Below are 17,097 nucleotides of genomic sequence, written 5' to 3'. Positions count from 1 at the left end.
ATAAATTAGAAAATCAATTAAGTCTGAATAAGAATGTATTAAAAAAATTACAATAGTACTGTATAATATTTTAACAACTAAATGCGATAATTATAATCGTCATTGATTGTACTATTTTATACGTAATATATTTAGCAACTAAATTCGATAATTATCACCACTATTGATAGTAATATTGTACCACTTTACAAAAATTGTGTAACTTCTTTAAACATGAGAAAAATTAATTGTATAATCTAATCTACCTACTACTCCCTCCGTCTCTTTTTGTTCTTTACGTTTGGTATTTTTCACGCGTTTTAGCGATTAATTAATTTGCATCGAGATTCCTCAATTTTTTTATTTAAAACAAGATAAATTACGTTTATTTATAATGTTTTCACTTTTATCAAAATTTGATATTGAGAAATGAGAAAAAAAATTAATGTCCAAATGGAAAAGTATGAGAGATTAAATGACCCAATGAATTTAATTGGTTAAAATAATAATTGGACAATTTTTTTTTATAGAATAGTAAGTCATTTATGTGATAATATAAAAGGAAATGTAAAAAACATTTTAAAACACCCAAAAAGGAAAACGTAAAAAACAATAAGAGGCGGAGAGAGTATTTTACTACGTAATTCCTAAATTTTTTAGATGCAACTATTTGATTTTTACATTAGCTGGTATATTCACACATACCTCTATTTTTTCTATTTTTGTGATTACTAATATTTTATGATGAACATAGTCATGTACTCCGTAACATTTTTGTTGGATTTTTCTAAATACTTACATAATACTACTATTTTTTTAAATAAGTTTTACTAAATGATAATTAAAATATTAATAGTTGAATTTATTTTTAACAACCGTGAAAATAAAGTGGTTTATCCAAAAAAAGATGGAAGAAGTCATAAACAAGAAAAATGATGCGCGACTAATACGTAATCCTCTCTACTTAAAAAAGCTCCGCCAAATATATTAGGCTGACAAATGACTTATATTTTAGTCAATTTTTAACAAACATATGTGTATGGAGTACTATACTAAAAGAGAGGGAAATTGATGTGAAGCTAACAAATGTCGCTCTAATTTGCCGCTTTTATAATATTTGTGAATGGTGACTAACATATGATAAAATATTTAATATAATTTGTATATATTTTACCTAAAATCTTATATTTACTTATGTTAATAATTGATTAAACGAATTACTTATTTACTCATGTCCATAAATTTCTTAATCTATATAAACTCCGTACTATACTAAAAAAGAGGCAAATTGATGTAGAGATGGCAAATGCCACTCTATGATTTTCCTCTCTTATAACATAAATAAGGATTAATTGTAAGTGCTATCCAGTTTTGTTTAGAAATTGTGTCATATACTTAGTACGGATATTTTTTAACGTTCCTTTAATATAGAAAATCTTATAATAATTTAACTTGGACTATCAATTATATTATTATAATACTATCAATATTTTAATAATTTGTGTCATATAATGAATACAAATATACATAACAAAAGTTAACTATTGATTTAATGTGTTTAACAAGGTTGTCTCAAACATTTTATAGGTCTCATTATCGTAATATTTTTATACGGAGCACGGATAATAATTATTCGCTTATATTATTGAAGTCCTAAGAGCATGTTGATTGAAGTTTTGACTAATATATCATAATCAACTATGTCCAAAGTCATAAGATTTAGATGATTAAGCTTCCTTATTAGTAATATGTTTGCAATAACAAAATAATTTATCTGTATTAATGTAAATGATTGCAATATCACTAAATTTTTTGCAAAATAAAATTTATATACTCCCCCCGTTCTGGAAATATCGCACCATGGTTGACTTTTATTGCTCTAACCATTACTTTGATTCTTAATATCTAAAATCGTGTGCAAGTAAAAATTATAAAAAAAATAATATTTAGAAAATATATATCGATACGAATCTAACATGACTCCACATGACTAAAATTTCATTACGTACGAATCACAAAAAATGGCCAATAATGTAGTGTGAATAGTGGAAAAAACAAATTAGATATTTCCGGAACGGATGAAGTATGTAAATGGTGAATCACACTTGATGATGGGGCGAGTTTGGATTTTAGATTGGTCTGACGACAATGATAAACATAGATGATTGACTAATGTTGACTAACAAAAAGAGATATTTAGTGGATGGGTATAAAGATAACATGTAACCACCTTGGTGATGAGGCGAGTTTGAATTTATCGAATTTCAGAACACTCACCCAATCCTAATTATGTATGTCACTTTTAAATATATTTTTTTCAATATATAACTAATACAATCAATTTTGAAACTTCGTAATAAGCTTAAGTCACTATAATTAAAATTTAGTTGAAAGGAAAATTTGATTATTTATCGAATATAGGGATGTCAGATTGTCAGTGGGGAGGGTTTTTTGGGAGATCTCCCTGTGCATCCTCCCCAGGTGGGCGGCGATGGACGAAAGTTTATTGGGTAATGGGCTCGAAAAACATATTCGTCGCGGATGAAGGGGCGATGATGGATTTTATATTGTACCCGTTTGAGCCGCTAACCTTTTATGTAACTTACATATTATAATGTTTTGTTTATTTACTCAGTAACTCTAATCAGGCAGACAGATTTTCAAAGGCTCTATAATAGAGTTTTAAAATTCAAAACTCTCTTACCAAAAAAATTATAGTCTAGGGGTGGGTGTGGATACACAAGAATGGGGATGATGAAGATGTAATGAATTTCATTTTGTACCTCTAGAGACGGGGGTCGAGAGGGGTGGGTATCTTTCTTATCGTGGATGGAGGGGATGAAGATGAGAATTGTAGGTGGGTGCGGGTGTGCAGGTCTTGCCCCCCTTTCAAAGTCATCTCTAGCTCAAGAAAGTACATGGTCTAGATAGTTGTTAAGTGATCTGGTAATCAGGTTGACAAGTGACTGTGCGAGCATTAAGTGAATAATCCATCCGTATTTATTTAAGGGATACACTTGGCCGGACACGGGTATTAAGAAGAAAAATTGAATGGAATAAAGTAATAAAACAAGTGGGATTGATTAGATATTTTAATAAGTAAAACAAGTGAGGACCATGTTATTTTAGGGTGTGGGGGTGGGGTGTAGTTCTGAAATTATTTGTTTAATAGGGTGGTGGGACATATGATATATTAGATACATTATTTAATTAGATGGCGGGGTTGATAAGATACTAAAAATAGCAGGTGTATCTCTTAAATAAATACGGCCGGAAAATGTAAGTGTATCCCTTAAATAAATAAATACGGAGGGAGTGAAAGACGGGTGAGATAACTTTATGCTTGACACAAGTGGTGAATGATTATGAAAATAATTTTATCTATGTACCTTTATTTGTTTTAATAAGCAAGACACCGAATGAGCAATAACAAATTTATCCATTATTAATTAATTTTTATTTGAATAATATCTATAAACTATATATTGATCATAATTGTCTACCAGATTTCATAATAATTTATATTTAGATTATAAATCGTGCATCGCACGGGTACTGTACTAGTTGTGTCTAAATGAGCAAATATTAAAATCTGAACTTTAAACTTTTGCTCATTGTTCCTAAATGAGCAAATGTTTAAAATACGAACTTTAATATTTTCTCATTTAGACACAATGAGCAAAAATTTAAAATCAAAACTATAATATTTTCTCATTTAGTCACAATGAGCAAAAATTACAGGTTCGGTTTTAATTTTTTTGCTCATTTAGATACAATGAGCAAAAGTTTAAAATAAGAACTTTATTTGGATACTCCGTGAACAAAGAGCTTAATTTCTCAAAAATTAAAAATTATTTGATCAGCTTTTGTGTTTTTGGTGTCGGATTAGGGTCGAATCGATGTCATGCTCTTTCGATTCGTCGCTCAAATAAGAAGACACCTTATAATGAGAAGGATTTTAGAGTATCCACGTGTACAACAGATTTGCTCATTTAAATTTTGTTTTGCTCATTTAATTTTTTATTTTATTTTTTTGGCTCTTTTAAACTTTTTTTTTAGCTCATTTAATTATTATTTTTGCTCATTTACTTTTTTTTTGTGCTCATAATTTTTTTTTTTTGAGGAAACCCTTAGAGGGGAATTATATTAATAGGTCAGAAAAACCAACATTCAACACATCATTCGGTACATCGTTAACCCACACTCGCTGCCCAAAATTCCATGGTTGAAAATGAGCTAAATTGTGAGCCACCCAATTACCACTACGTTTGACAAAAGACCATTTAACATTATCATTATCAAAGCTAGAACATAAATCAAGGATATCATCTATCACTAGAGAAAAGCTGTTGTTTCCTTGAGAGCCACCACGCAACGGTTGTATTACCATCAGACAATCACTTTCCATTTCCACATCCCTTACTCCCATCTCCTGAGCTAGCTGCAGGCCCATAGCCACGGCCTTGGCTTCCGCCACCCTAGTTTCCCACTTCTCCGTACCCTGCCATGAAGAGCAAGCCACAATCACTCCTTCACTGTCCCTCATCACCATGCCAATACCTGTGCCAGTATCTCCCAGAACACCCGCATCCACATTCACTTTCGTCCAACCAACATCCGGTTTCGACCAAGTGGTGGGCAGCGACGTGACCGCTGAATTGTGCCTCGACCTCGCTCTCTCCAGCTCCTCCCGGACCTCAAGGCTCACCTTAACTGCATAACTCACCGTATTAGCGGGCTCGACCACCTTATTCTCCATTATTTGCTCATAAATTTTTATTTCTCTGTATTTTTGCTCCTGAAGATTAGCAGACGAAGACAGATTAAATAAGCAAGGAATTTAACCATGATATCTTGAATTGCAGCGCGCAATCAGGACTTAAATTATTTTTGCTCATTTAACTCGTCAATTAACATATTCTATCAAAAATGGTTTGAGATTGAACAATTCAACTGAAACCAAAATTCAATTCCAGCACACCCACTCCTTCCAAATCAACACCAAATCAAAATCAAGCACCGACAAACACAATCGACAAACATCAAAACAATGAAAATCAATTGAAACCAGAGATACGATGCTTAATCCACGGTTGTAAAGCTCGATAGAACAGAAATACGTTCGACGCCATTTTTCGTGTGCTACAATGGACGCTAATTACGAATCCTCCATTGATGCAGAGATTGTTAAGTATCAAAGCTACCATCAAAAGCCAATTATACAGCTACTATTGTAAACATATATGAGCAAGACATAAATCGTAGAAAATATGAGATTCTAGGAATTGAAGATGACTAATTATAAATGGAAGAATGGGATGAAGAGGAGAAGGTCACATATATACCCCATGTCCCCATTACAGAGGAGAAAGCCATGAAATAGAGGAGAGAGAAAAGAATGAGGGGTGGGTTTCTCGGTGGTGGGTACTGGGAATGTGGTTTTCGGATATTTTTTCTTCATTTAATGGTTTAATCGTGGTCCGTTGGATTAATTGTGTTTCATGGTCAAGATCGCTTCTCATGCTTCCCATTATAAGCATCTTCCCATTATATATATATATTAGATTTAATTGAAATATTTATCTTTTAAAGTTAATGCGTAATTAATAAATCTTGAAAGTATTTATTTAATCATTTAATATAAAATTTTCTCCCTATTTCGTATTATATATTTTATATGTTGAACATGATAATTTGACCATAATATTTGATATGTTTAATATGCTAATTTGAATAAAATATTGAGTAAATATATTTTCCGTAATTGATATGTCGATTTGACTAAAATATTGCCAAGATCGTCTAATACTGTAATATTCTATAATCTTATACGAAATTATTTTTCCATACGTGGCAGTTTATACAAAATGAGAGAAAATAAACTACCAAAATAAAGTAGATATCTTTTTTAGAAAATAATTTTTTTGGCGGGATAATTTTACACCAGGAAATGACATGTGTCATTCCTGGTGTCTATTTTAATATACGGAGTAATGTAATAGATTTTGTAAATGTCATATATTTCACCAATTCTTAAATGGACTTGGTCCACACTAAATTTATTGTGGATCATGCATTAAAATAAAGTCAACAATTTGTTCCTAATTTATTTTGGTATTTTATTATGATTATTATGAAAAAAATATCAAATTAGTGTCATTGATACATGTTGTGCTTGAATAATGTGATTTTAAGTCACAATTCGCTTTTAAAAACACAGGGTTACTATGCTTCAAAAAATGGTTACTATGTCTAAGAATTTTGGTGTTTAACTTATTATAGTTACTATATGAATGATAAAGGTCGCTATGAGTGTAAAAATGGTGCTAGAGAAAATTATTGATTTTAGGTCCACACTAATACTATTGTGAACCAGATCCACGCAAGAATAATCTCATATGTTTTCCTATTTAGCGGTTAAAAAAAATTCTGACAAAGAGAGCCGAAAATGAAAAATAAAATAAACGAAATTTGATCTTGAGTCTTCAAAATCACCCCCGACAGCCCCAACACTTAAACCAACTATGCAGTAAGGGTGATGATAAAGGTCGCAAGTTGCGACAACATTTAGTTGTCGCAATCTTACGTGTCGCAGTTTAATTGGTACACATAGGCGCCACGTAGGCTATGCGTCATCAGAATATTTTTACTATCAATTCAATATTTTTACTATAAAATTATATAAATAAGGTAATCAATTTAAAGAAGGAAACAAATTAGAATATTAAGATTTTCCTACCTTTTTTTGAAAGGTATATAATAGATTATATAAGTTAAATATTTTAATTTCCAATTTAAATCATGACACATAAGCATGCCATGTCATCATTGTGACACGGCTTAAAGGTCGCATGTTGCGACCTTTATTATTTTCGATGCAGTAAACTATACTCTGTAGTTCATAACTTGACATCACCTAATAACTATGTTTGTAGTCATAAACTATTTAAGAACCATAACAATGATTCACATTCTTGAAGGTACAAATAGATGTCACTACTAATATTGACTTCCTCCCATATGGACCATCCAAAAGCCAAATCATCATAAACTTTGTAATGCGGATGTACAAACTCGACTATTTGCTCTAAACTGGTAGAAGGTGTAGTACTCCGATTTTTTCTATTGTATCCACTTTTTAAAAAGAGATGTTTTTTTCTTTTCGATTTTTTCATGGAATGTCCCTGAAATTTCACGAACGTCAAATATACCTGTGCGTTTCAAATCACATAATCTACCTCTGTTTTTAAAAAAAATTGCACCAAATGCCCTTAAATGTCCTTAATGACTAACGGCCGTTAATTAACTCCGTTAGTATTAACCTCTAATTGCCTCTAATTAACTCTAGCTAACAAATAACCTAATCACAATTCAAATCACAAAATCAAGTATAAACTAATATAAAAAACTATGAACGACCAATTAAAGAGAGAATTAAAGAATCAAGGAGAGTGTTATACCATTAATAATTGAATTTGATCGAAGCCCAAAGTTGAAGAACAATAAATCTGAAAATTGAAGAACAAAACCCATAAAATTGAAGAAGAGAATATGAAATTTTGAGAGTTTAATTAATAAAATCGAAATAAACTACAAATTCGAACTCTAGTGGCTCTAATCTCTCTCTAATCTACCTAAATTCTGCTTTCCCCCCCCCCCCCCCTTGATGTTGTTGTTGTTACTGTTGCTATTCTATCACTATAGGAAAATGATACATATGTAGGCGGAATAATTGTGACGGTGTAACAAAGGGTCGCAAGGGGTTTGGGGGCGTGAATACTACTTTGCAAATTACGACGGTTTAAAGCGTCGCAATATATTACGAGACACTAAAGCGTCACTATTTACCAAAAAAAGACACGTGAAACCCACGTGTTAATATTTCGCCAAATATTTCGCCAAATATTTTGCCAAAAGAAATCCCGCCTAACTCTACCCTGCTCCCACACCCTGCTCCACGATTTTCTCCCTCAAACAACCGACTCAACCCTCACTCTCAACAATCAACTGCTAGCTCTCTGAAAACATTCCTATGAGAATCGCTCAAACTCTCGGAATCCCCTCAATTTCGTCGGCAAATCCTCGAATTCGTTCACGGTTTATAACAATAATCTCATTCCTCTCAATATTTAAGGATTGAAATCCCAGGTTAATTCGTCTTCATAATTGCCCAAACAAAACCATCTCAAGCATCTATAAATTAGTGTTTTTTTCGGGAGAAATTCGTTTGTGGGTTGTAGAATTACAGCTTGTTTGGTTTGTCAGATAGATTCGCCCAATTCACTCAAGAAATTCTTGAAGGTTTGTTTGTATTTTTTTAAAACTTTTATTGCCGAAATTTGTGTGTTTGTTAATACCTGCAAATATTAACATTTAAGAATGCCATAATTGTTCAAGAGCTTGACGTATTGGGATACGCTTAATCGATGATGCCGATGCATAATGAAGTGGTCGGCGGTCGATTCGCGAAACAAGAAATTGCAGTTGACGCCATGGCTTATTGCGAGCTGTCAATATCGATAAGTTACAAATAAATCACTCTTTACCTTCGCAATTCGTTCAAAATCCATGCCAATAACTTTCTGTAGGTTTGTTTTTTCACTTTGGTTGCCTTGATTTGTATGATTTATCTTTCTTTTCGATAGATTTATAACTTTTGAGGCAATTAACAAACCTATATGACAATTTAACATATTATTTTTATGTTTTGGAGTTAGGGTTAATTGTATAATTGATCTGGATTCTATTTTTTTGAAAGTTTCGACTGGTTCAGGTGCATACACTTATGTTGAGACCCAGACACTTTCCAAATGTGTGTTGAGGGATGGAGCTCCAGTTATAGGTACCCAAAAATCTAATCGAATTTGTTATCTTAATTGGGTTTGGCTACCTTTTTGTTTGCTTATTTGCTCCATCAAGGTTTTTTGCGAGCTTATTCGTTTACTCAATGCTATTGAAGTGCATAGTGTATATGTAGTTTCTGAAAAATCGCAACAGGACCTGCTAGTACCTGATAATTTGATGTTGCTCAAATTTTCTGTTGTTTCTTACTCTATTGTGGACTGAATCAATTCCTATAAGAATGTTCCCAAGTCCATATGAGTTGGCGCCTACACATTGCAACACAATACAAAATTTAGTGTCAAATATTACCTTAACCTTGTTCTTGTTTATGAAGAGGTTCATCGGTATTTCAAGAAACAGGAAATCACATTATACTGCCTTACCGAGAACACTAGTTAGTTATCCTTTGGTTTAATCTATTTCCATTATAAGCTATATATGATTCACTTTTCTAAATGCAGAGGTTTGAGTGTGGTTTATTTTTGGAAAGGGTTTGGTCTTAAGCTATAACTTCAACTCTTTGTGGTATTTTTTACTTTGTTTGTCCAGTTTTTTCTTTCCATGATCCTGTTTGTCTTGCTTGTACATCAGGTGTGGTTAATTGTTTAATAGCATATGCCGTCTTGATATTTTTGAGACTTTTTAGGAATTTATTCTTTCTGTTTTAGTTACCATTCATATCGGCTCTCTTTTGCCTTTAGCTGTTCTCGCTCGGTACTCTCATGTAGATTCTTTGTGCCACTAAGGTTTAGTGGTGCTGATGATTAATAATTTTTTTTAATTTAGTTTTAGGCACGAGGTTTGATTTCGATGATTGTCAATTTTCATTTGAGTCATATGTTGCCTATGTATACAATTGCTTTTGTTTTCATTGTGTTTCACATTTTGTGTTTAAGTTTGTATCTCCTACATTGTAGTTTAGTAATCAAGTGGTATTTTTGGTACGCAAGTAAGTATTTCATTCCATTCAAAGAAGCAATGTGATATCTTATCCTTTTCTTTAATTCCTTTCCTAACCATATTTAATCTTTATTCAAAAGCTGCAGTATTACTTCCTTTTAAAAACAATGAAAACTGGAAAATAATATGATGGAGAAATTTCACAGTAGATGTTTGACCATTAATTTTGAGGTAGAGTTAAACAAAAAATTAGCATCTCTACGAATATTCATATAGCATGAAAGACAGAGAAATATCAGATTACATGAGTTAAGGTTATGAAAGACGGAACTGGAATAAGCCAAAGAGAGGCCCCATGAAGAGATGCATTTGATCAATAATGAATGTCATGAAAGCCCAAAAGAAATAAACCTTATGTGTACCTGACCAATAAGGTGGGCACTCAAAAATCCACCATGGGAACCACCAAAAACTGAAATTTTGGGAGGGTCAGCCAGCTTTAAGCCGATTACATGATCTATGTCAGTAAGCACATCATTGACATCCTGTGTATAGTATTTTCATTTTGACATCTCAATACAACCTTAATTTACTTATGAGGTGAGACGAACTGTTTATGTGAAAATCTTAAACTGATTTAATGTGTATGTATCATTACCTTAAGTGTGGCATATCTAATTTACATATTTAAATGCTTTTTGTAGATTGCTGATGATTCTGGTGGCAATGGTGAAAAGCAGGCCGAGACATGAGACTTTGAAACTATTGCCAAAAGTAAGGTAATTTCATATTGAGTTAACCGTGTTCCATGCTTTATCGATAAACTGATAACTGAAATAAGCTTTATAGTTGTCGTTTATTTATGAATGATGGTGAGATTAGAAAGTAGAATCTTAGATTTAGTATTATCATAATAAGGTATTATGCTGAAATACGAGTTGGTGTTAGGTCTAGGTTATTTGCCTGTTTAAAAGTTTGTCAAGCAAGAAACGTTGGGTACTTGAACAACAAAATCCCTTGTGCAGAGATTTCCATTTACAGTTCGTCTACCTTGAAAAGGTAGAAGCTTAGATTTAGTATTATCATAATAAGGTTTTATGTTGATATTAGCTGAAACACGAGTTGGTGTTAGGTGGCCTGGGTTGTTAACAAACTATTTTCTATTAGTTAATTTATGACGCTCCTGTAACTCTAAAAATGAAGCTAGACAAGAAAAGGTTCTCATTCCAAAAGAAGTTTAAATCTTTCTTCGATCTCAAAAACAATTTTACTTGAATTATCTGGAGTGGATTGTACTCTATTTCAAACTAGAGCTTCCCAATTATCATATAAAAGGCTAAAGAGAAATGTTTTTCTTCCTCAAAATGTAGAAAAACAAATGTAGGCAAGACTTCAAAGGTTCTGTAAGAAGAAATGAACGGCTCTAAAGTAGTCGTGGTATTCCTGCTTTCCCTCCAAAGAAAATCCACCATGAAAAAACAACCATATCCACTGGTGTATCCAGTGCTTTGATTAAGAATGATGTCTTATTTCTCAAAGGTTTAGAGAATCCATAAGTGTGTGTTATTCGTTTAAGTACAATGCTACAAAATTAGAGTACCAAGTGAAGTATCAAGTTAAAAACCTCATCATCTTTCATGTTAAAAAATCAAAATAAAATCTGGGCTGTTAGCTTGCTTCATCACCACTTCTATAGAATTTTTGGGAGAACAGAACAATATCTCTTAGTAGGTGGCTCTTGCACACTCCCAGCTTCATGAACTACAACCATTCTTGATGATTCAATATCATTTGAAGGCCTACTCCATATAAAACTAACAGCAACATACTCAATCTCGGACCTCAAATTCTGAGATTTATGACATCGTGCCAAACTGCCACTCTCCAGCTCACCCAAAACTAAACAAACCAGTGTCAAACTAAATTTTGGAAGCATCTCCAAATCCCAGAGCTAAACTTATTGTCAAGGTGCCCAAGTAACAAAATCTAAACCATCATTCACACCTTCCGTAGTGCAAAACATAATAATTTTTTACAAGAAAGTCCTGATCAGATTACTTCTGATTATTTCTGTTCAGATCATATCAGTTCTGATCAGTTATATTCAGACCAGTTATGTTCTGATCATTTCTGTTCATATCAGTTCTGTTTTGACCAGTTATGTTCTGATCAGTTCTGTTCTAATAAGTTCTGATCATTTCTATTCAGATCAGTTTTGCTCTGATCAGTTCTGACTAGGTTCAGGTTTTGCCGGTTTTTCTTCTGTTCGTCTCGAATACCCATCATTTGCAATGCTGGAATTGTTGTTTCGTTATGCTCTTTTTATGCTTATTTTGACAGGATCATTAGGTAGTTGTGAGGAAATTCAATTGCTTTTCGAGTTGATTGTAGTTATGCCCTTTTGTTCACATGCTTCAATTTGAGTGCTCTTCAGGTTCTTCTTTACTGTCAGTATATAGTTGTCTTTATTACCAATGCCCTCCTCTTTTAATACATTACTACACGAACCTTGAACTGTCGAAAAATAGACTCAATTTAAGAACAAGTGCAGACGTTTTGGAATATAAATACTTGGATTACATGTCTATTGTCTTAAGCATCGGCATCATATTTCTTTAAAATCAGTCCTGAGGAACCTAGCTTATTAGATCACTGACAGATACCTAGCTAGAGAAATAATCCGATATACAGAAATGGGTAAGGATTGAGGAAGCTTGGCCCCTTAACAAAAACCATGTAATTATACATAATGCCTTGACTAATATCAAAGAAAAGTTCTTCCTTTTAAAGTATTTGATGACTGTATGGGTATTCTACTAATCAGTCTTGTGAGATACCATTTTTGCATGAAAATTTGAGAGCACATGCCTGTAAAGGTGGTCTAAGTTTATACTTTCTAATCAATCTCAAGAAAAAACACTTAGACTTGGTACTGTCATTTCCTGAAGTACCCTGGAAAAGAGAAAGAAATGTATTCTTGTGATGTCCTAATGTATGTAAATCTTACCATCTATTATAGCCACCTCTACCACCTAGAAAACCGACCAAGGCAAAACTCAAGTTGGACCATCAACCCCAATGACCTTTGTTGGCTCTGTATGCACCTGGCAGCCAATGTACCATTTTATTTCTCACTTATTGACTATAACTCATGAACATAGCTTCTGACTCTTTTGAAAACATATTTGCAACCTCACCTTGGAGTCACAGAATCAATAGTAAAAGGAGCATAATTTTTTCTTTTTTACCTTATCTTGAAAGATAAAACAACCAATAATAAAAGACTAGCAGAACTTTGTAACAGACACAATCTAATGTAAATCAACCAGCATAAATATGAGAATTATAACCATCAGCTGTACTATGTCTAATCACATCCTCACAGTAAAACCTGAAAGCAGAACATCTCAAATTCAACCTCACAGAAAACACATTCTAGATGAGAGGATCTTATACAGGAGAGGGGTTGGGCGGAGGATACCTCATTTGAAGTTTGAACATATACTAGTAGCAATTTGTACTTGCATTTCAGATTCATGGAGATTCTCAGAGTAAAAAGGAACATCCAATCACTTGCAGATTGCCTTAATCAATGTTTATAGACAACTGATTAGCTGGAATTAAAATTAACAATCATTCTACTCGATCTGCTGCTGCTGGAGGTGCTTTTGCAGCTGCAGGAGGTGCATTTGCAGGTGCAGGTGCAACTTTAGCACTACCGTCTTTCTTTTCCTTCGGCTTCTCTGTCTTCTCCTCGGGTTCTCGGTATTTTCCTTCAGATTGGCATATATCTTAGTCTGGTAACAATTCTTTTCTTGTACCTATACTCAGGCCCGGCCCTGAGGGGTGATTTGAGGGACGACCGCCCTGGGCCTCCGCAAGGGAAGGGCCCCAAATCCTCAACGCTAGTTTGAAAATTGTTTATATAAAAAATCTGCACTGAAACTGCAAAACATATTGTTGCTCAGATGGTTTAAGTGTAGTTACATTGTATAATGAGCTGTGTTCGATACCTGACCATATAAACGTCCTTATTTTGATGATTTATTTTATGTTGTTGTCTGGTATTTATTTATCTTGTGTTTTTGTTTCTTTATTTTGTCTAAGTGTATTTTATACTAACGGGGAAACAAATTTAGATAATTTTATTCTCATATAAATGTTTTGGTTTTACACTCTATTTAAAAATGTAAAATGTATTAGAGATGTAAAAAGAAGGAAATGTAATATAAGGGGTCCTGCTTTTACGTTTCGGCCCGGGCCTAAAAAAAGCCAGGACCGGGCTTGCCTATACTTATTGTAGCCAACCCCTATTTACATCTACGCTTCTTAAACATATAACTGATCGAGAAAGATGAGTTCGGATTATTGTTGTTAATTTTCCTTAGATTTTAAAATGTGTTCATCATGCTTTGTATATATATATATATATATATATATATATATATATATATATATATATATATATATATATATATATATATATATATATATATATATATATATATATGTAACACCGAACTTCTGTTTTGAAAAAGTGAAGCCAATCCAAAATACCCATTTCTTCAGAAAAAGTCTATCTAAGTTATAAGACTGTTCATTAGATTCTTCTATTACTGCACTCTGTAAAACCATTAAGGGGAAAATAAACAAGAGAGATTTTTCTAGGTAACTGTGCATATTTGATTCTGTTTTTTCTGGGTTTTTCACTGAGTTGCTGTTGCTGCTTGTTAGTAAGGGTTGTGATTGAATTAGAATGGAGGGTAGCATAGAATTTGGTGAGCAGATTTAACTGATGATGTTGTATTATCTATATTTGTTGCTGGAGTAGCAGCTGGATATGAATAAGGGAGGTGGGAGTTCTAGCTACTTAAGTACTAACCAAGAAGGGCTTGGGATTTCTTCCTCCTTTTTCCCCTCTAACTGTTATTTTTCTTCTGTTTTATGGTACAGTGAGATGCTAGAAATAGCTGAAAGACATGAATTAGTTATGGTCAGGGGGAGGGAAGCTGTATGCCTGTATGCAAAGAATCATTTTAGTCTTATCTTATTGCTTCCATGTATGCCCTAAAGAAAGCTTTGTCATTTTCAGGGTAGTTAAGGACGACCAGCCACAACAAAGGTGCGCGCTCAGTCATCCTGAAGATTCATCTTCCAGCTGCTGTCTGGTACTGCAAACCTATGTGCCAATTACCAAGGTCTGGGGTAAATTTCCCAATCAAAGTAACACTAATTGAACATATAGTTGGTAAACTTGTGCAAATATATAGGGAAGATTTTGTTGTAGAAGTGATTCTTTGACAGTAAATCGGTTCACATTAGAGATGGGAAGTATGTATCTTATCTGTGTTCTACAATTCCATTCACGTTTAGGTGTTGACATATTGATGGTTAACTTGTGCACAGATCGATGCAGGTGTGATTGTATAGCTTCTACAGGTGATTCTTTCACCCGTAATTGCTTCTACAGGTGATTCTATGCTCCATAAAAAAAACTAGTCACTTTAACTGATAAATTTAGTATACTTCTTGGTATGAGTTATGAAATTTGTGTTTTCTATTGCGACGCAGATCAACCATTTCTGTAGATGTATGTTCGAGTGTCACAAGTACGTAACTAGGAGGAAAGTCATGCAGGAGACAATTGTGAAATGATCTTCATGTGATGTAAGTATCCATCATTCCATCCTGTTCCTGTAAGTTAGTGATTAGTAGAGTATATTTTCAAGTAATTATCCTTGTCTCTTGCGAGTAGTTGATATAGCATCAGAATTCTGTCATCTTGAAAGTAATTTCTGGTAGTAAAAATATTTGCACAGCTACAAGTATAATAAGTTTGCAACCATATTTAGGCTAAACTTTCGACTGCCAGATTAATTATAGATTTATTTCAAGTGAAATCATGGCAGTTATCAGATTAGCTTAAGTTATTGTTCTTGGTTATTTTTACCTCAATGAAATACCTCAAAGCATCAACTAATTCGCTATACAACCTGCCAATCTTTGCAAAGCTTAACAGTTAATTAGGCTTTGAACATGACAGTGGGAGGAATGCTGAATGAAGCTATTAATAATTTTAAATGACACTAAATATGGCTTAACAGAGCTTTCAAATGACACTAAATATGGCTTAACCATGGTCATTAAAATTCCACCTAAAAAGGGTTAGGCTCCAAATTCGATCGTGAGCTCAGACCACAACACCAAATTACCATCATAATGTGTAAGCCAATTTTAGCGTAGAATGTTAAAATAGAGAGCTAGGTCGCTGGTAAACTCTTGAGCACCTGTCTTTTGGTTGTGTCTATAGCAAGGCTGCTTTAGACCAGATTAAGCAGTGGCTAGGGATAAGAACTTCAAGAATTCATACCTGCTGAAATGGCTACAGAAGGACTACAAAGGCTCTAGATTCCAGAAAAGGGTGCAGTAAACTGCTGTTTCTGCCTTAGTAATACCAATATGGAGAGTTAGAAGTGATGCAATTTGGAATTTTGAAGTTATACATACTGATTCTTTTGTAAAAGTTGTAAAGGATACCATAAAGAGCAGGATAGGAAGAATGATAGGGAACTAAGTGTAAATATCACAGATCTCTAGCTGCGATACCTAGAATTTTTTTTCTTTGTTTCATTTTCCGTGGAGATATCTGGACCTTTTTTTTTAATAATGTTCATGTATGATTGAATTTGCTGAACTATAATTTATCTCATTATTCAAAGATCGTAGATTGAATAAGTGTTTGCTTGATCTACCTTGAAAAATATAATTTGAGTGATTCAAATGATATTGTTAATTTTCCTTTGATTTTAAAATGTGTTCATCATGCTTTGTATATATATATATATATATATACATATTAAATTTTCTTTGCAGATTATTGATGATTCAAGTGGTCATGGTATATGTAGATCAAGATCAACAAGTTATCTTGAAGCTAAGCTAGCATAGCAATAGGTTTACTTGGTAATTAGTTTGTACGTAGTCAGGAGGTAGTTTTTATTTAGTTTTGGACTATCTTGTAGAAGAAATGATGATAGGAAGTTGTTTTTGTTTTAACATATTCCTTTTATTTCAGTTAACTAGACTCTGGAAATTAATTTAATGTATGGATGATTTATATTGTTATATGTCACTTTTTCTAAATTAATCAAAGCACGAAGTTACGGTGTTTTATGATAATGTAGTACGTAGAGTATTTGATTACTATCATCTATGGTCAATATATATTTTATAAAATAATTTGTGATTTTAGATTAATTGATATATATATATATATATATATATATATATATATATATATATATATATATATATATATATATATATATATATATATATATATATATATATATATATATATATATATATATATAT

The 17,097-nt window shown here is 32.8% G+C and overlaps 1 protein-coding gene across 1 annotated transcript; it reads right to left on the bottom strand.

Moving 5' to 3' along the window:
* Positions 1–4,071: 4,071 nt before the first annotated feature.
* On the bottom strand, positions 4,072–5,450 carry LOC130470387 (uncharacterized). Its single transcript, XM_056840467.1, has 2 exons — positions 5,325–5,450; positions 4,072–4,777 (listed from the first exon to the last, which is right to left on the bottom strand). The coding sequence occupies exon 2, from the start codon at positions 4,736–4,738 to the stop codon at positions 4,121–4,123; it is 618 nt and encodes a 205-aa protein (XP_056696445.1). The 5' UTR covers positions 4,739–4,777; positions 5,325–5,450; the 3' UTR covers positions 4,072–4,120.
* Positions 5,451–17,097: the final 11,647 nt, after the last annotated feature.

This window comes from Spinacia oleracea, chromosome 3, assembly GCF_020520425.1.
Source record: "Spinacia oleracea cultivar Varoflay chromosome 3, BTI_SOV_V1, whole genome shotgun sequence".
In the NCBI taxonomy this organism is placed as follows: domain Eukaryota; kingdom Viridiplantae; phylum Streptophyta; class Magnoliopsida; order Caryophyllales; family Amaranthaceae; genus Spinacia; species Spinacia oleracea.
The sequence above is the reverse complement of the archived record's forward strand: the minus strand, read 5'-3'. Positions and strand labels throughout refer to the sequence as shown.